At 41.4% G+C, this 20,456-nt stretch overlaps 1 protein-coding gene across 1 annotated transcript in view; it reads right to left on the bottom strand.

Annotated features, from left to right (window-relative positions):
* Window positions 1–13,013: 13,013 nt before the first annotated feature.
* ABRAXAS2 (abraxas 2, BRISC complex subunit) overlaps window positions 13,014–20,456 on the bottom strand; it is a 31,503-nt gene continuing 24,060 nt past the window's right edge. Inside the window, exons 8-9 of the mRNA XM_074297126.1 lie at window positions 18,876–18,990; window positions 13,014–15,174 (exon numbers count right to left, since the gene is read on the bottom strand). Of these exons, the coding sequence (XP_074153227.1) occupies window positions 14,720–15,174; window positions 18,876–18,990 (570 nt within the window). The 3' untranslated portion in view covers window positions 13,014–14,719. The remainder of the gene's footprint in view (window positions 15,175–18,875; window positions 18,991–20,456) is intronic.

The raw sequence follows: 20,456 nt of genomic DNA, 5'->3' as shown, positions 1-20,456 counted from the left end.
TCTCTGTGTCTCTGTCTCTGTCTGACTCTCTCTCTCATCCCCCTTAATCTCAAAGGTAATTTCATTGCCTTTGTTGGGAAAAACTACTTCTGTGACAGTGAGTTTCCAGTCCTGGGCCATTTGTGCTGATTTTCAAGCTGCACAATAGGACTTGCTGCCCTGGGTCTTACTTTATTGCAATTGTTGCCATTTCTGATACTGCATCAAATAATAATGGCCACCCCTGCTTTATCCCTGATCTGAGGGCCTCTCAGGTCATCCTTTCCATATAATACTAGCTCTTAGTTTTAGATACAGTATTTATTAGATTCAGAAAAATTCCATTTGTTCCTAAGCTTTTTGATGTTTTTGACAGAAATGGATATTGGATTTGTTAAAAAAAAAAAAAAAAACTTTTAATATATTTATTAATATTATCCTATGACTGTTATTGTTTTTGTTGTTAATGTGGTATGGATGATAAGAGACAATATTTATTAAATATATACTATGTGCTGAACAGGGTATTTAATTCTGGAAATATATATTTTAAAAGCAAGAGGGGAAGGAGGGAGGGAAGAAGGGAGAGAGAGAAAGGAAAAGGGAAAAGAAGATGGAGAGGGAAAGAAGGAGATGGAGAAAGGGAGAGGAAGAGAATAGGGAGAGGGAGAGAGAAAGGAAGCGAGGGAGATGGAGAGAGGAAAAGTGAAATAATCTCTAGTCTCAAAAATATTTACAATCTAATAGGGAAAGACAAAACCTAAAGGGCAACTGGAGAGTGAGAGAGAGGAAGAGTGAAAGAAAGGAACTCCAGATGATGGGCTGGAACCAGAGTTGAGTTGGGATTGAGGACAGTAGCATGATCAGGCCCCTTTGTGAAATGGCAATCCCAGTCAGGGATTCATGGATGCACAGACCAGATGCCAGAGGAATGTGATCTCATGGTGGGTCGAAAGGAGGTAGAACAGTCCAGAGAGAGTTCTGGAGGGGGCACAGGGGAGAGTGCTGGGTGTGAAGATGGGAAGATATGAGTTCCAATCCAGCTTCAGATCTTCAGTCTAGCTGAGTGACCCTAGGCAAGTCATTTACTCTTTCAACCTCAATTTCCTCAACTATCAAATAGGGATAAAAATAGCATAATAATACCTCCCAGGGGTGTTGTAAAGCACTCAGAAGAGTCCTTGGCACATAGTAAACACTATAAAAATATTAGTTATTATTATTATAATTAGTTGAGCTGGGAGCAAAGTCTATTATGTTATATAGTTTTTCTAATATCGAACCAATCCTACATTCCTGATATAAATCCAAACTGGCCATAGTAAATGATCTTTGTTATATTTTGCTGTAGCCACTTTGTTAATATTTAATTCAATATTTTTGCATTTAGATTTATTATGGATATGGGGTATACAATTTTCTTTCTCTTCTTTCTCTGGCATTAAGACATTATTTGCTTCATGGAAGGAATTTAGAAGGATCAGTTCTTTTTTTATTTTTAAAAAGTTTATGTAATATTGGAATTAATTGCTCTTTGAAAGTTTGATATATTTACTTGTAAATTCATCTGGTTTAGATTTTTTTCTTTTCATTTGTGCGAATTATTTGTGGCTTACTCAATTTCATTTTTTCTCAGATGGGGTTGCTGAAATTCTGTTTCTTATTCTGTTAATCTGGATGAATATTCATCAATTTCATTTATCAATCTGTTAACATATAATTGAATTGGAAAAATAGTTCCTAATAAATTCTTTTATTTGAATTCTCCTTACTTATTTGTAACATTGGAAATTTGGCTTTCTTCCCTTAAGGCAAATTAGCTAATGAGTTATTTTATTTCTCACTCCCAACCCCTCAACTCCTAGTACTATACTAAATTGACCTTTTCATATTTCTGCTTTGGCTTTCAACTTTGTTAGTCTTTCCTTTAGTTTCAAGAATATATTTGTTGGGTTGTGTGGGTTTTTTTGGGGGAGGGGTACTTTTCTTTCTTAAGTTCCAGGCCTCTTTTGATGATTCTTTCTTTCTTTTATTGATGAAAGTCTTTAGTGACAGAAGGACTTTGTCCTGAAGGATTGAGTTGGCAGCATACTATGAGTTTTGGTGGCTTCTCATGTTGTTGTTACTTTATTTGGTGAAATTATTACTAGTTTTTGCCTTCTCTCAATAACAAAGAATGAACCATATTTCTTGGATTTGAGTTACTTTTATTTTTCTGTAGTTCACTATTTAAACCTTCTTTTTTAAAGTTTTGCTTGTGCAGGTTTTAGTTGCTCAGGGGATTTTTTTTCTTCACACTAGTTAAAAAATTATCAATTATGAAAGGATATTATTTCACTTTTAAAAACATTAGAGATAAAAATATAAGACAAATTTAATTTTCACAAAGTTTAATTATGACTGTTCTTGAGTCATTTAAATTTTTATATATTACAGTTTGGGGAGGGAAAGAGATTATTACACTGCGCTAGCCAAAATTAATCATATTGAGAGCATAATTGATATCATGGTGCTTTTAACTTCCATACATAAAAAATGATTCACTTCAAGTTTTCACACTTCACATTCAAATGCAACAAGCAGCACAACTCCATCTAGCTGAGTCATAAGCTCATGTGAATAACAGTAACAAGGGCAGATCTGCTTCCATCAAATTGAATAATTGCTGCACTGTCAGTTGAAGTATATTCACCACTTTTCATGGAAGAAAAATGATGAACTCATGTAGGACTTAGACTTGAAAATACTCAACAATGTTTGCCATTAAAATGTTTGTAGCAGTTTTTTGTTTTTTGGGGGGTTTTTTGTTTGTTTGTTTTTTTGTTTGTTTTTTTTTTTTTAATAGTGAAAAGGAACTGAAAACTGAGTAGGTGCCCATTAGTTGAAGAATGGCTGAATAAGTTCTGGTATATGAATGTTATGAAATATTATTGTTCTATAAGAAATGACCAGCAGGATGATTTCAGAAAGGCCCGGAGAGACACAAAGTGAACATTTATACACAGCAACAAGAAGATTATGTGATGATCAACTCTGATGGACTTGGCTCTTTTCAACAGTGAGGTGATTCAGGCCAGTTCCAAAAGATTTGTGATGGAGAGATCCATCTGTACCCAGAGGGAGGACTATGAGGACTGAGTGTGGATTATAACATAGCTTTTTACCTTTGTTGTTGTTTGCTTGGTTTTTGTTTGTTTATTTGTTTGTTTTTGTTGTTGTTGTTTTCTTTCTCATTTGTTTTTCCTTTTTGATCTGAATTTTTTTGTGCAGCATGATAAATGTGGAATATGTGGAACTGCACATATTTGACCTATATTGGATTACTTGCTATCTAGGGGAAGGTTGATGAGTAAGTGAAGGAGAAAAATATGAAACAAAAGAGGGCTATAAAAATAAAGTTAAGCAGAAAGCCCAACTCTGCCCCAATGTTAGGAGTTTTCCTGAGTAGTGGCTCAGAACAACTGGCCTCAGAATTTTTCATTTAAAATATATTCCCTGTACAGGCAATTTTCAGATAAAGAAATCAAAATGGTGTATAGTCACATGAAAAAAATTTTAAATCACTATTGATTAGAAAATGCAAATTAAAACAACTTTGACCTTATACTTACCAGAGTGGCTAATATGACAGGAAATGAAAATGATACATTTTGGTGGGGATGTGGAAAAAATAGGACACCAATATGCTGTTAGTGGAATTGTGAATTGATCCAACCAATCTGTACAGCAATTTGAAACTATGCAGCTATCAAATTTTGATCCAGCAATATCACTACTATGTCTGTATCCCAAAGAGCTTTTTTTTTTTTAATGAGAAAAGAGAGAGACAGGCAGACATAGAGACAGAGACAAACAGAAAGATCTATTTTGCCCTTCTACAACAGATTTTTTAATAGAATTATTTTTCCAAATACATGCAAAGAGAATTTTCAACATTCACCTTTGCAAAACTTTGTGTTCCAAATTTCTTTTCCTCCTTCTTCCTCCCTCCCTAAGACAATCTGATAACAGGTTAAACATATGTAATTATTCTAAATGTATTTCCATATTTGTAAGGTCTATTTATACAAAAATATTTATAGCAGCAAAGAATGAGAAATTGAGAGGATATTCATCAATTAGGGAATAGCTAAACAAGTTGTAGTATATGATTGTAATAGAATAATATTGTACTATTAAAAATGACCAGCAGGATGCTTCTGTAAAAATCTGGAAAGACTTCCATGAACTAATGCAAAATAAAGTGAACAAAACAAGGAAAACATTGTACACAGTAACAGCAATATTGTGCAACAATCAACTGTGAATAACTTAGCTATTCTCTGAAATACAATGATCCAAGACAATTCCAAAAGACTCATAATGAAAAATATTATCTGCCTCTAGAGAAAGAACTGATGAAGTCTGAATATAGATTGAAGCAGATTATTTTTCACTTTCTTTATCTCATTGTGTTATTGTTTTTTGGTTTGATTGCTCATGTATAGCCTATATCAAATTTCTCCCTGGAGGGCAGAAGGTTGAGAGGGGAGGAGAGAATTTGGGATTCAAAATTGTAAAAGAAATTTTTTACATATAATTGAGAAAAAATAAAATAACTCCTTAAACCTGGAGAGAACTCCATGGACATTAGGGGCTATTCTATACCACCATTTACACATTTTCCCCCATGAAAAACCTAGTTCCATATTATCCATGTTGCAAAAACAAAACCAAAAAAAAAAGTGAGAAAATTCTACTTCAGTCTGCATTCAGAATCCATCACTTTTCTCTCTGGAAGTAGAGCATATATAATTTTTTTCATCATGAGTTTTTTTGGAATCATTTAGATCATCGTCTTTATCAGAGTTGCCAAGTCTTTCACATTTGATCATTATTACAATGCTGCTATTATTGCATACAATGATCTCTTGATTCTGCTTATTTCACTCTGCATCAGTTCATGGAAGTCTTTCAGGTTTCTCTGAAATCAACCTGCTTGTCATTTCTCATTGCATAATAAAATTCCATGATATACATATACCATAACTTGTTTGGTTATTCCCCAATAAATGGGCATCCACCACTAAAAGAGCTTCTTTAATGTTTCTGTATTTGTAGATTCTTTTCCTTTTTTCCCTTTGGAATACAGACCTAGCAGTAGCACTGCTGGGTTAAAGGGCAGGCACAGTTAATTATATTGAGAGCATAACATATTACTGGGTCTTGTTTTTATAAATTTGACCCACTTCCTTATATATCTGAGAAATGAGGCCTTTATCAGAGATATTTACTGTAAAAATTTTTGCTATTATTTCACTGTCTACTTTTTAGAGGAATGTAGTTTCCCTGTTTGTCTCTTTTAATTAGGTCTAATTTTGCTTTTGCTTTGTCTGGGATTTTTCCTTATTTTTATTCTGTGTGAATGCTCCAAGCTTGTCTCTTGTAAACAATATATTGTAGGATTCTGGTTTCTAGTTCATCACCACTTAGGTTTAAAGCAAGAGAAGGAAAGAGAGGGAAGATAGAAAGTAATCTTGGGGTAAAGACCTCTTGCAAAGAAACTGGAATCTGAGTGGCTGCCCATTGGCTGGAGAATGGCTGAATAGGTTATGGTATATGAATGTTATGGAATATTATTGTTCTGTAAGAAATGACCAGCAGGAAGTTTTCAGAGAGACCTGGAGAGACTGACAGGAACTGATGCTGAGTGAAATGAGCAGAACCAGGAAACCATTATAACTTCAACAACAATACATGGTAACAAGAAGATTATGTGAACAGTGAAGTAATTCAGGCCAATTCCAAAGGTCTTGTGATAGAGCCATCTGCACTCAGAGTGAGACTGTGGGGACTGAGTGTGGATGGCAGCAAAGTAGTTTCCCTCTTTTTGTTGTTGTAGGCTTTTCTCTTTTTTTCCCTTTTTGATTGAATTTTTCTTGTGCAGCAAAATAATTGTGGAAATATGGATAGAAGAATTGTACATGTGTAACACATATAGGATTAATTCCCCTCTAGGGGAGGGAAAAAATTGGAAAACAAGGTTTAGCTTTTATCCCTTGCAATCTCATCTGCTGATCCTCTTTTGCCAGCTCCTGGCTCTATTTTCTAGAGTTAGTGTCCAAATCAGTGGGTTCTTTGCTTGAAAGGCCACTGTATCTAGTGAAGAGCTAAACCAGTGGTGTTGAACTCAAATAGAAATGGAGCAGCTTATTGACTTAGAAAACCACAAATTCACATTACCCATAAGATGCTGCATTTTTACAGGGAATTTCATTATCTAATTTGATCTAGTGCTAGAAATGCTAGATTGGCAATAAGGCAAGAAAAAAGTTGACAGAGTAAGTTGAACCAAACTATGACTTTTGCACATACAAAATAAATGCATCTAAAATCAGAAAGGGAAATAGAAGGAAAATTTTTGCAGCAAGTTTCACTGGTAAGGCTCTCATTAACCAGAAATATAAAGAACCAGAGCTATTATTAAGAGCAATTGATAAATCATCAAAGGATATGAATAGACAGTTTTCTATGGAAAAAAACCAAGGTATCAATAGTCATATGAAAAGATAACTTTCCAATTAATAGGGATTCGGATTATCTTTTCAGAATTAGAAAAGTTGACCAAAAAAAAAAAAAAAAAAAAAGGGCAAATGTTGGAGGGAGTGGAGGAAAAAACTAGCATTCATGTTTACTAATAGGCTGGACAATTCTGGAAAGAATTGTAACTCTTTTTGTAACTATGTACCAAAAGACATTCAACTGTTACCCAGCGATACCATTCTGCCTGTATCTCCCAGAGATAAAAAAGGAAAAGATACAGATGTAAAGAAAAACTTTATAGCAACTTTTTGTTATAGAAAGTAACGGGAACCAGAGAGAGATATACCTGGAAATACTTTGAACAAATCATAATAGATGTAATGAGATTTTAACGCATAGCGAAAATGACAGAAAAGAATGCTTCAAAGAAATTTAGAAAGATCTGCATGATGATGTGAAGTAAGCAGAACTAAAAGAACAATTTATAACAATAATACTGAAAAGAAAAAAAAATCTTTTAAAGATATAAAATCCTCCATCAATCCAAGAACCAACCAGTGTTCCAGAGGACCAAGGAGGAAACATGCTACTCACCTCCTGACAGAAGGGTGATGGATGGATGTTTCATCATGTCACCCAATTTTGGATATGATAAATGTGTGGGTTTTTTTTAAACTTGACTATTATTGTTACAAGTTTTATGTTTTTCTTTTTTTTTTTTTAATTTGGGGAGTAGAATGGGGATAAGGTGGGGAGAGGGATGTTAGAGTGGGAGTTTTCAAAAAATTAAGAAAAAAGTTTCAGTGGAGAACTTGAAAAATACAAAGAAAACAAGAGAAAAGTTTCATGGGACACAAAGCAGGCCAACTTTGAAAGAAGCATGATGAACTTAGCAGACTTTTTAGAGGCAAGCTACAAATCATAAACAATTCATATGTAATTCCATTCCAGTTCTTCTTTGTATGAGAAAATGTTTTTTAGTGTCCATGCTATTTAGAATATATACATATATATGTATACACATACAGAGACATATATATTAGCAGTGTAAGAAGAGGATGCATTTAAGGACTTGGTCTGGGAAGGGGGGAAGTTTGGGTAAGGTTTCCACCCAATTCGATGATTTTGAGTTGGAAGATACTGATAAGGTTGTTCAGCTCCACAGACTCCCTTTACATATACCGAGGCCAGAGCAGGACTTGAAGATGGGCTTTGCTGTTGTAGATCACTGTGCCTAACCCTGGGCCTGGCCGGCATGCTGTTTTATCCTCTTTCTCTCAAAATAAAACACTGCTCTCCTTATCGGAATAGCAAATTTTCAGAAGTGAATTTACTCAGTTAGTTTTGTTTTGTGAAAAATGTTTGCTTGGAGTTTGTGGGTTTTGACAACATTGTACCCAGTCTAGCTGAAGTTTTCCGACAGAATTCACCCACAGAACAGAAGTCAAGAGCTTGAAGTCGGGGCTATTTGTTCTTTGTGCAACCACAGATTCTTTTCAGCTCATTTCCAGTTCCCACTAGAGATGCTCAACTGTCATTAGCTGCACGTGACCATAACAGGTTTTTCTAGTGAAGTAGAAATGGCAGAAAACTGTAACCTTTGAGAAAAGCATTACCCAGATAATCAAATGAGACTGCTCTAACTTATGTCCAGATTTCCTGGTGCCGGGATCCCCAGATACCTTCTTGGGGAAAGCGTTCTCTATTTCCTGGTACACCCTGGGTTCTCTTCACTTCAGACTTGCAGAACCCCCCCCCCCCCTTCCTGCACTGATGTGTGTATATCTGCCAGAGAACATGCCCCGAGGCAAGTGTTTTACTGCCATGAGTGAAAGGCTTGGGGGAGATATGGAGTTATCTTGAACTTGGGGTGGCCCTGTCTGGGAGTGGGTGGGCAGTGGCCCGCCCCAGTGCTACCAACATTTTATTCATTCAAATATTGTACATCTTGCAACTCCTAATAGACTGGAAGCTCCTTGGGGGCTGGGACCATCGCACTTTCATTCCAGTGGATCTCCGGGTCCCAGGACTGGCTTGTGACCTGAATGACATCAGGGTGAGCCACAGTGAAGGAAGAGCTTAGTATACTCAAAAAGAACTACACGGAGACTCAGTTTGTTTATTAGCTTTATTCAGATGGATGATACTACAATACTTGTTTAAGTGCTATGAAACATTGCATGTCTCCCTGCCACCACACTAGGCAACAGAATCTTTGGCTTCCTGTCTAGCTTTCTAGGCTGTCACTCACCAGCTCTAACCTTCATTCCCTTGGCTCCTGCCTCTCCAGGAGGGCCCCACTTTGCAGATAAGGAAACTGAGGCATGACCTTCCCCCCTCATCCACCACGAGCAAGCATCTGAGGCAGGCTTTGAGCTCCCGTCTGACTGCTACAAACCCCTTTTCCAACTTTTGCATCTGTTCTGTATGTACTTTGGGTGGACACGTTGTGTCTCCCATTAGAATGTAAGAGCCTTTGTTTGTGCTTTCAGGGCTCCCAGGCAGAGGCCCCTCTCACCCAGGGCCAAGAGGCACTTCTTCCTGAGGCCCTCCTGGGCAGGCCGCTTTGCCCAAGGCCTCCCGTTTCTGCCCTCCAGGTGCCCACACCACTTTAAAAGGGTTCTGCACCTTCCACTTTATATTAGGGAATCGCTGGGTGATTTGGAGTCCTCAGCAATTTCACCCACAAGAAAAAATGTGCACGTAAGACTTGTGGCAAGGTGCACAAACATACTTGTAATCCATACACCTGTATGCCTCTTATCCCCCCAACTTTTCCACCAGAGTCCTGCCACGATGCCATGCCACCCATGGAAGGGGGAAGGTATGAGCATTTATATAGCACTTATAGTATACCAGGCGCTATACTAAAGACTTTACAACTATTCTCTCATTAAACCTTACGACAACTCTGGAGGTAGGTGCTGTTATTACAGATGAGGAAACTGAGTCAAGCAAGGCATGAGCCTTGCCTGGGGTCACACCCCTGGTGTGTGTCTGAGGCTACATTTACTCAGGTCCTGCTGCCCCCCAGCCCCAGTGCTCTGGGGTACTCCCAGCTGCCCACTCTGCAAAATGCTGCACTATTAACTGTGGCTTCCCAAAAGCCACACCAACAGGGAGCACATTTTGGCAGAATCGACCATGCTGGAAAGGCTCCAAAGATGGTTCCAGTAACAGATTGTCTGTAGGTCCAGGAGAGACTCATCACCACGAGGCTGACCACAAGAGGATTCTAGGTTCCTCTCTGGCTACAGCAACCCAGGAAACCACAATAAATACAAATACAAATGGGTTCTGTCCAGCTCAGCTTCTTTCAAAGCCACAGTGACAACAGAAGAGTTGGGTGATGGTGGGAAAGGTGCTAAGAATCCCTTTTTAGATAATAAGCCTTAGTGTGTGGGCTCTTTGTCCGGGGGACTAGAGAACTAATGAGTTCTGATGGAAGTGAAAATAGCAGAGATTGTTTCAATCTGGTGCCCAAAAGACATAAGAGACATTCCAGGAGGTGCTTGGTCAGCTGGTCTTTAGATGCTCACTGGGACCATCGACACTCCACCAAGAAAAGCCTTGTGGTTTATGTACTAAAATCTGTCTCGGAATTTGAAGAGGTAGAGAAATTCCAGAAAGAGTCCTGCAAGATGTCTCGGCTAAGTCAACGTGTATTTTGATGCAAAGTGGGCCACAGGGTTTAGTCATTAAAAAATAAAAATAAAAAGCATCTGGAAACACAGCTCAGAACCAGTAAGAGTAGCTGCTCAGAAACCTCATATTTGAGCATTGTGATATTTCTTAAAAGAGAAAGTCAGAAGGTAGTGGACAAGGCAGGAACCCAGCAACAACCTCCGCAGCAAAACTGATTACAGCTTGCCACAGAGAGCAAGAAACAACAGGGAAAATTAAGGGACAAGAATGTGGAATGGCTACCCCAGGAGGGAAATGGGCTTTCACTCATTGGAAGTCTTTAAGCAGAAGTAAGTTGGATCACCGATGATTGAAGTACAGATTAGGCTAGATGGGCTCTGGTTCCTTCTAGCTCAGATTCTCTAATTTGGTGGTCACCAATGTAGGTGTCTTGCAAACAGCCCCATGGAAGAAGAGTTCCTTCTATCACCTGCTCCTTTCTGCTAAGAAAATTGTATTAATTGCTTTAAGCCCATAACATGACAGAGAACTCATTACAAAGATTCAATGACTTCCAAGGCTGACCCAGTAATCTACTCAAGAAAAACTAGGGGATAAAGACTGCACTCCCAAACTACACCTTGGATTTGGAAGGGTGGCTCGCTGAGATGGTAAATAACCCAGGAAGGCACTGCAGGTGAAGAGATGCTGGTCCCAGAATCACACGAGAGAAAGAAAGGGAACCAGATGGCACCTAGAATACGATAGTGCTCTTTCAGTGGGCCTACCACTTCCTGACTATGGAAACTTGGAATTTGTAAAGCTGTACTTTGCAGTAATGGAGCAAGTTGGTGTGAGATAAGGATAGAATGCTGGAGTGGAAGGCCCTTCTGACTTGCCCCAAACATTTAACAGGCAGGTCCCTTCACTTCCTAAAATAAAAATAAAATGTTGATGGAGGGAATTCCAAACTGACAAAACCAGACTTCCTTTGTATTTGTGTTATCTTCAACTACAAAGAACAAAACTGTGAGATGCAAAGGGACAACAGAGATGTATGATGGGTGTGAGCAGATCACAGCCTATTACTAACAATTATCTGAATTCAGGAAACAAAGAGATAGTATCATGGAAATGCATGATTGGAAAAGGAAGGGGGTTAACAGACAAACTACCGGATGCTGAGAAGAACTCCTGAACACCGAGGCAGGGTCCTCTCTACAAGATTCATAAAAAAATATAGATAAGAGTCACCTAGGATGAGAAGGCAAAGTTGGACTGCCGTCTGTACTAGTAAGGAGAATACCCAAACCAAGGACCTCCTGAGAACAAAGAAAAACTGAGGTAATGATCAGTCTTGATGCAATGCTCATGCTTGCACCTGATATGTGGAAACAGACTGCCAAAGAAACAGTGGACTTGCATAGAAAAAAGCAAAGTAAACATGAGTGAGCCTTCTCTCCTTAGATGGCAGAACCATTGAGCTGAACAAATCTCATGGTAACCTGAGAAGTTTCCCTGCTCTTACCCTGGACAAAAACTAGCAATGATCGTATAAAATTCTGAACATCCTTAATTCTCTGAAAGCATGTCTTAAGTGACTGCTGGAAACTTTAAAAAGTTGAACTGTTTTCAGTTTGACCAAAAAAAATAAAAGAAATCTGCAAAACTTTAAACAAAACAGTTTTTCATCTGGAAACCAAGAAGAATGAGAGGAGTGATAAAATTAAAACTCACTAATGCTGACACCAATAAAGTTGTCTGCTTGAGCCTCAAGATTAGATGAACTAAACAGATGTGGAAGACAGAAGCAAACTCAAAAATACTTTCAGAATCTTTTCCTCAGTGGAAAGCTTTTTGAGACTGGCAAGTAAATCTTGGCTTGTTTTTGTCTCTGTATCCCCCAAACCTAGCTTAATGCCCAGCAGGAAGACATCACTAATTGCCTGCTGAATGGAAATGAATTACCTTAATTCTCAGTCGGAAAAAGGGGGATGACAAAATTCAAACACATTCAAAAAAAGATGGACTGTTCAATGACATTTGATTACTATCATTGGTACAGATGGCAACATCCATCACACAAAGGTGGAAACTGAGACTGGACCAGCTGATAGGAGGAGGGGCTATGATAAGCTCTGTTCCCTCTGTCCAGAGTGCCTTGGACTTGGCATGAGGCCGGCCAGTTTGGAGCCAGAAGGAGTTGCAGGCCATGTTCTCCCTTACTTTGGCATCTCCAAAGTGCCCAATACGCCAAAAGTTCTGTTCAGTCCACACACTCTCTCCAATTTGTCTGTTACAATGTAAGTGTTAAACAAGAGAATAAATATATCCACTTCTTGACAGCACATTTGCCTAGCACTTGCCTGTGGCCTTCTAACTTGGCCAAATCAAGACAAACACTCACCAAAACTGTTTGCATTGGTGGTAGAATATGTCCAGTGGAATCCAAACGGAAGAGATTCTCTGTAGATAGTAAGGTCTTCCAGATACTCCAGGTGGCAGATGGTATTGAGCTGACTGCACTCAACCCCAGAACACTGCAGTCTCCCCCAACTCCTCCTTTATAGATAAAGGCAGGCCTTTTCCCAAAGGCCACATGGCTGGGATAACAACCCAGACCCCGTGATAGCATCATGCGTCCCGTCCCTGACCTGTAAAGAAAAATTCCCATTCTACGACAAAAACTTCCAAGGCCTTAAACATTCACAACTGTAGAGTTACTTTAAGCAAGAAGTCCATCCCACATTTGTGGGCTCCCGTTGACCAGCACGTACCTTTCCAGATCAGTGGAAGGGCCCTCGCTGGAACAAGGTGCCAGCCAAGTGAGGGAGCCAGCAGGGGAGGGAGGGCTGGCTGATGCTGATGAGAGAGAGCGAGACGAGAGGTACAGGATTCAATAGGCTTTATTGTCACATTCACGGCTTTGTCAGGCGTACATTGAAGACTGTTTCCTATGGTGAAGACCTGAGGGGAGGGCAGCGGCACGTCTCCCCTCATGGTATCAGCCCAGAGCTGTCTGAGGAGAGCAGAAACCGAGCAAGTCTATCTGAAAACAGCCCACAATATTCCAAGCCAAACTGCAGTCGTGTTAAGGCGGACAGAGAATGCAGCCCCGACAAACTGGAGACCATTCAACAGGAAGGGGGACTCGGAAGCACGAGCTGGGTCCTTCCCTCTGCAGGCCACCGTCGTCTCGTTGGCAGAGGAGAGGACCCGAGAACCAGCTGACCGCTCAGGAGCCTCCTCTTTTAAAAGTCTTTCTAGCGATGTCTTTGCTCCTGTAGGTTTGGTGGAGGTCAAAGGAAAGGCAGTTATGTTTCAAAGCATCCAACTCAGGCGCTCACCTCACGGCTAATGGCGGATTTTGTCATCTGCAAGCTCAGAACCAAAAAGGCCCTGGGAATTCAGGGGCCCCATTTCACATCTTTTGGGCAAAATGAGAAGATAAGCGGTAATTAAATAATAGCCTAAGTGCATCCCAATAGAAAAAACACACACACACACACACACACACACACACACACACACACACACACACACACACACACACACCACTTAGTCTCCAAAATGGCAACTTTTATCCCTTATAAGTACTATTCTTCAAATGTCAAACAAATCTTTAATCACCAAGATAACCAAACAGATCTGGTTCCATTATAGACCCTTCCCCTATAGTCCTTACATAAAACTACATTGATAATTTCATCTGAAGGCATGAATCAATTACCTCCTTTATACATAATCTTTGAAAAAAAAATCACATTTGGAATCTGTTCATTATAAAACCTAGGTCAGATGCCCAAGGCTCTTCCCTTGTACTCGTGTGCCCGCCATCTTCAGGCCAAGGATCGTGAGGGGCCTCGTCCCCGGAGAACCAACCCGGAACACCAAGAACTCTAGGACCTACTTCCATGGGTGATTGTTTACTGGGAATTAGTATTCCTACATAAAAAGGCAACCATTTTAAGTGATACACACATCAGGCTAGTAAAAAAGTTGAAACAAAACCCTTCCCTTTTGATCTCAAAAGGGCATGCAGCTGGGAGAAGGTACATCCGATGTGTTCCAATCAGGCTTCTGAGAATTATCAAAATTTCTTTTCTGGCAAAGAATGATTTGGCTCATCGTAGAAAGTTTCTTTGAAGGCTACTGCTGAACCTGCTTCCCTTTCGAAAACTAAATTTCAAGGCATGATAGTGCAAGAGGTAAGTTTTTGATTTTTATAGGACATTTTTAGACTAATTGTGCTTAGTCTCCAATTCCCAATTTATTTTAATGAAAATACGGCAACCAAAACTAAAAGGTTTCTATAAATTTCACTTTGCCTAATTGACCAAGATATCCATGGATCTCATCAGTATTAGTACAACTTGATTATCCTAACGATTCCATTATGAAACTTGCAAACTGTATCACAAGGCAGGTAAAGTCATCTAGGGCAAGTCTATGCACGCCTTCTGTGCACAAGAAGCCTCCTCAAAGAGTCTCCTTTTCTGCAAAGCAGTATTTTTTGCCTCTGAAATTAAGTCCCCCAAAAGACTTTCAACAACAGTTAAGAAAACCACGCTACAGTGAGAATCTGTCTGTCCCATCATATCTGAGAGGTCTGAGTGTTCCTGGAGTCTCCGTCAGGATGTGTAGGTGGCCGGGAGCCCCGTGTGTGTGGGTGTTCGCTGGGAGAGGGCCCCACGGGGCCATAATCGCTGTCTTCCGAGTCATCCCCTGTGTCTCCTGCCGCTCTTTGGGACAGAGGCAGGGCCGCTCCATTTCCAGAATACTTCAATCCTGCATTTGTGGAAACAAAACTGGAAGAGCCCACGGCTTGGGGTCGGGGCATGAAGGCACCGCTCTCCAGGGGAGAATGGCCCAAAGTGCTCTCTTGACAGGCGGGGTTAAAGTCTGAGTAAGGAGGGGGAGGGTCGGAGGGTTCGGCATCTGTGAGGGCTCTGCCTTCCACCTCAAAGCCCGAATATGGCAGCCGTGCACTGAACCCTGGCTCCGAAGTCTCTGCAGACAAGTGCCTATTTAACAGGGCCTGTTGCAACCCTAGGAGCAAACAGGAAGCATGTTGTCACATCACACCGCTCACTTGCATCCCCATTAAAAAGGTCCACCCCTGGGCAGCTAAGGTAAACGGTATTAGCTAACCGGCAGTGCCCTTGGCTAACTAGCAATTTGTGATGGATTTGGAACTTCCTTCCTATAATGTAAGACCCAAGTAAAAGAGCTGTGATAGTTACTATTTCATCCACTAATCAGACAGCTTTCATGTCTTTGTTAGACAGGGCTGTGACCAGGGCCTTCTGTACAAGCTCACCTAGGTACCCCATCAGCTCCTACGGAATCCATTCTCGTCTCTCTCCTCTCAGATCTCTGTCTGGTCCCAACCTGTCTGTCAAGGCCCAACCTTGCACCTCCAACTGCCTTTTGTACAGCTCACCCTCAATGTGTTCAAAGGTGAACTCTTCCCCTAACCCCTGGCCCGTTCCTTTTCCCAAATGGCAACCCCACCCTCTGAGTCCCTAGGGGTCATCTTTAGCACCTCTCTCTCACTCCTATCCATTCCTTCTTCCTACCATCTCCCCTCTGTCCCTCTTCTCTGATACATAATCACCCTGGGACAAGCTCTGATCACCTGAGTCTATTGGTTGGTCTCCCCCACCCTAATAACCCTCTGCTAAGCTACTAGATTTCATTTTCCTAAGGCTCAGATCAAACCATCTCCCTCCACGCATGACTTATGTTCAGGATCAGACATGAAATTCTCTGCCACTCAAAGGCCCTTTACAAGCTGCCTCCTCCCCAACTGGGATGCAGGGACATCAGCCCCAGGGCCGCTCCTCAAACTAGACCTCCCATCTGCAGACTAGAGGCCTTCTCACTGCCTGGAGCTCCCTCCCTGCTGGCTCTGCCTCCCCGCACCTCCTTCAAGAGGCCCTTTCCAATCTGCTTAATGCAGGGCTTCCTCTTGGCTGACCACCTCTGCCGTACTCTAGCAAGGTGCTTCCTGCATGTTGTTCCTTTAACAAGACTGTGCACTCCCTGAAAGCAGGGACACACCTTTGCCCTCCTCTGAGCACAGGGCCAGGCACATGGCAGGTCCTTAATAAACACTTGTGGACTCTGTCTGTTACTGACACCCGGGGGTTGCAAATCTGAGTTAAGACAGAAGGTTGTGCTCTATCTAACCAGAGGGAAGGGCACAGCACATTAAAGAGAGAACCAGAATTCAGAAGGCCTCCAGGTCCACAATCTGAACAACCAACACCCTACAGCCCCCTACCCTCAAAAGCCCCGGGGCAGGATGGCCTGGCAAGTAATTAGGTGCAAGGGAAAGGTCAAAGGTGTCATCAAGATGAGGACCCTGGAAGAACAGGGAAGTCTGGTGAGAGGGCAGCTTTGGGATAACTACAGAATCCTGTCCTTGATACGGTTTTAAATGCCACATGGACATTTGAAGAGGCAGTAAACTAGGGCTGCTTAAACAGATTTAGATTCTATCTGTCTAGAAATGACATTTGACCCATAAGAACAGATAAGATTCCCAGGGAAAAGGATTTCAAGAGGAAAGAGGGCTCAGGCAGGCTGGGAGGCAGGAGTGAAGTCACAGTAAGGGGCTGGAAGGAGGGTGATGAGCAAAGGGAACTAAGGCGGACCAGTCCGAGAGGTGGGGGCAGAACCAGGACAGAACAGTGCCATGAAAGCCAAAGAGAGGGAGAGCATTTGGTGATGGGCACCATAACTAAATCTGCTTCTTTTACAAGGAGGCTGAGGAATGAGAAAAGTCAATAGATTTAGCAGGCAAGAGAACACTGTTTACTTTAGGGAAAAGTAGTTTCACAAGGGGGCAGGGCTGGAAGTCAGATTGCAAGAAGGTAAGAAGGAAGGGGGGGAGGTGTGCAGAATGAAGAAGGAAAACTGCCCAGAAGGAATCTGGCAGTGACATCACAGAAAGAAGCAGGGCAATAATATAGGAGGCAAACACTGCAGGCAGTGGGAAAGCGGCCAATGGTCAGAGAGAAATGAAGGAAGACAGGAGGAGGCAGGCTAGAAGGAACAAGCTCCCAGAGGAGATGGGAGGGCACAGTCCCAGCAGTATAATGCCTTCCCAAGGAGCAGGACCAGGACTAGAGGAAAGGAGAGGAGAGGGAGGGATATAGAGGGCACAAATCAAAGGAAATGAGGGCTCACACAACCCAGAAGTCCAATACTTTCAATAAAGAACAAGATGAAAATGTTCTAGGGAGCGTGAGAGGCTGTGGTAACAGCATAAAAAAAAGCCTTGCAAGACTGATGCGAATGGATGCAGACTCGAGCCAGCGGAACCAAGAACACAATGTATACAGTAACTATAATAATGTAAAAAAGTGAATATAGTAAAATGACCAAGAGCCACAAGGCCCTGAGTGCACATAGGTGGGAGCCCATCCCCCCCATCCCAAGGGCCTCTCTTCCAGGAGGTCCCGGGTGCTGCTCCCCGCACGTGCCTCTGGACTTTCCCAATGTACTGAGCCGTTGTACTTTTGCTTTTTCTTCTTCTTTTTCTTTTCTGTTTATGAAATGATTCTCTGGAAAGGGAAGGTGGAGGGAGACTAAGGATAACTATGATGATGTGAAAAAAAAGAAGAGAGAAGACATCAATAAAAACATTTTTTAAGAATACAAGAAAGCTTAAAGGAGGGTGGAATGAGATTGAACATATGAATTTAGGAAAGCCAGCCCATTTGGGGACTTCCATCAGCAATGTGGAAAAGACAAAAGGCGTGGGTAAGACTAGTCTGCAGGGCAACAAGGGGGCAAGGGCATCAAGCACAGAGTACAAGGCACATTTGGGCTGGGAAGGCAGGAAAGTTGGGGGGGGGGGGACTGAGTGAATAAGGAATGTTTGGAGGCTTCAGGAAAGATTAAGAAGGATTTAGGTTCTATCAAGGGAGAGGGGGGGAGAGAAAGAGCAGGTGATGGTGATCAAAGAGGAGAACTGCATGGTTCTAAATTATGATATTTATGAGTAAGCCTGAGACCAAAAACTTGAGCTTTCTTGGGTATGGCTGAAAGGGAGTGCACACAGGTCTTGGATGTGGAGGACACTGAGAAATGGGGAGGCCATTCAGGGAAAGCAACACATTTAGTGAAGTCCCCAACTGACTTATCTTCTTCAGCATTTCCCACAGGTCATACCTTCTACTCCAGATTTAGACAACTACAACATGCTGAGGTTGGGGGCAATGAAGAGATGACTTGGCCCCGGCTGTAGGAGTTCCCCGCCTCCTTCAGGGTGACTAACAGCCCTTTCCCCCAACCTTCGACTTCTCCTCACTCATCCCGCTTTCCCAGCCCAGCTTCTCTCAGTTATGTCTCCAAGTAGAGTGTAAGCTTAATGATGGTGAGTGAGGACCGTGCTGTCTCCCCCATATCCTCCCTCCTTAGGGCCCTGAACACAGCAAATGTTCCTTGGAGACAATGAATGAAATCCCAAACCATCTTGCAGTGTCCTACAGAACTCAAACCTAGGCCAATCACTTTGTGTGTTAATATTTTGTTTTCATTTATTAGTTTGTTTTCCCCTCATCTAAAAGATTCAAAATGAAGACTCGGAGGAAAGAAAAAATCCTTTCCATCCCTCCCATCCATTCATTGTAGAGACTTGTCTCTACACTCATTGCTTGACAATGTGCTTTTAAAACTGAAGGGCCACAACAATGCTTTCCTGGTAGGCTCAAGTTAATTTGGGGGGAAAAAAAACTTACTTATTTCTTGTTCCTTTTCATTTTTCCTCTGAGCGATTTGTCTTTTTAATTTGTTCACCTCTGCCTGAAAAGATTCGACCATTCGCTCGCTCTTCTCTACATCTATACACACTGCCTGGGAGGGAAAAATAAAGCAAGAACAATTAGGTCTCAGACACCAAAGGGCTCCCCGTGAACAGCCTCAACCACAAAGGTGAACACACAGGAACCTTCCGAGGCCCAGGGACAGATGTGGAACATAGGTGCCAAGTGGCAAATCAGAAGTGGTAATACTCCCTAATTCATTAAATAATGAGCAGATTGAGTCTAGGTCACCTGATTAATCAGGTGTATCATTTTTCCCCCTCACACAATGAATAAGAAAGAAACAATTATTAAGGGAAACTTCTTAAAGTTAGCCTACCAAGTGTTACACATTAAAATCTCTAAAATTAATAACAAAATGGTTACAAATTTCACTTAATATTTCAAAATGATCAAAATAAAGTAGTCAATATTTATGAAAAGTCTATTATACTGCACTGAAAAATGTAATGTTAAAAAGCTGACATAAAACGGGATGAAGAATAATTTGAGATTAGGCTCTAGACAACTTCATCCATTAAAGAAATTCAGCATTAAATGATTAGCGTTACGGAGTAACCAAATCCCATTTCCCAGCATCCTACTTTGCAGCCTTTGGTGTTTGGTTTGTGAAAAGGATAAGGGCAATCTCAAATTAAAGGCAGAAAAGGATGCACATTTCACTGAGGACTTGGGACAAATTGCTGTCGACTTCACTATGCCTTCCCCCTACAGAGAGAGAGAATGACACTACGATACAAACACCATGACTTCAGCCCTGTCTCCAGGGGACCATGTGGGGGGGGAGGGAAGGGAAGAGGAACTAAGCAATGCTCTAAGCCCCAGGGAGGGCAGGACCACAGGGAGGTGAGTCACTCTCCTAAGCAGGATTCTTCTCTGTGTCTCTCTATCCATCTGCTCTTATGGAACCTTCCTTTGGTTCTTCTTTTCACAGTGACTCATAACTTTAGCTTTATAGAGTTCAATAAACTTTTGTCCACTTGCTGGAAAATGTCACTGCCACTTATATCTATCCCTGGGAAAGGAAGTTTAAATTCCTGATAATCAAATTACAAACAAACTCTCAGGATGCAGCCCATTGGTAAGTGGGAAATCTGCCTTTTACATCCTTGTTGCATTTCTGGTGGCTGCTGAGGAGCTAATAGGAAGCAATGATTCTCCAGCCTCCATTTAATGTCACTACTGAGCAGACAGCACCTCAGCCCCAGACTTTAGCATTGTTATTCAAAGCATACTCAGGTTGGGGAGAGTAGTAGGATTCCAGGGTCACAGAATAAGGACTGGAAGGAACTGCAGAAGCCACCTAGGACCAATCTCTTCTGTTTACAGATTAGGAAACTGAGGCTAGAAATAAACCTCTCACACAAGTAAAATTCACTTGGGAGTGGGGAAGAAATTTTTTTAACCTTGAAATGTCAATTTATACTGTAAGCAGGACAAATTGACATAGAACTCATTTAACTTCACGCTGGATGAGGAGTAGGAGAATTGCTTTTG

Source organism: Sminthopsis crassicaudata, chromosome 2 (assembly GCF_048593235.1).
Source record: "Sminthopsis crassicaudata isolate SCR6 chromosome 2, ASM4859323v1, whole genome shotgun sequence".
NCBI lineage: Eukaryota > Metazoa > Chordata > Mammalia > Dasyuromorphia > Dasyuridae > Sminthopsis > Sminthopsis crassicaudata.
This window is presented reverse-complemented; position numbering and strand designations above follow the sequence as displayed.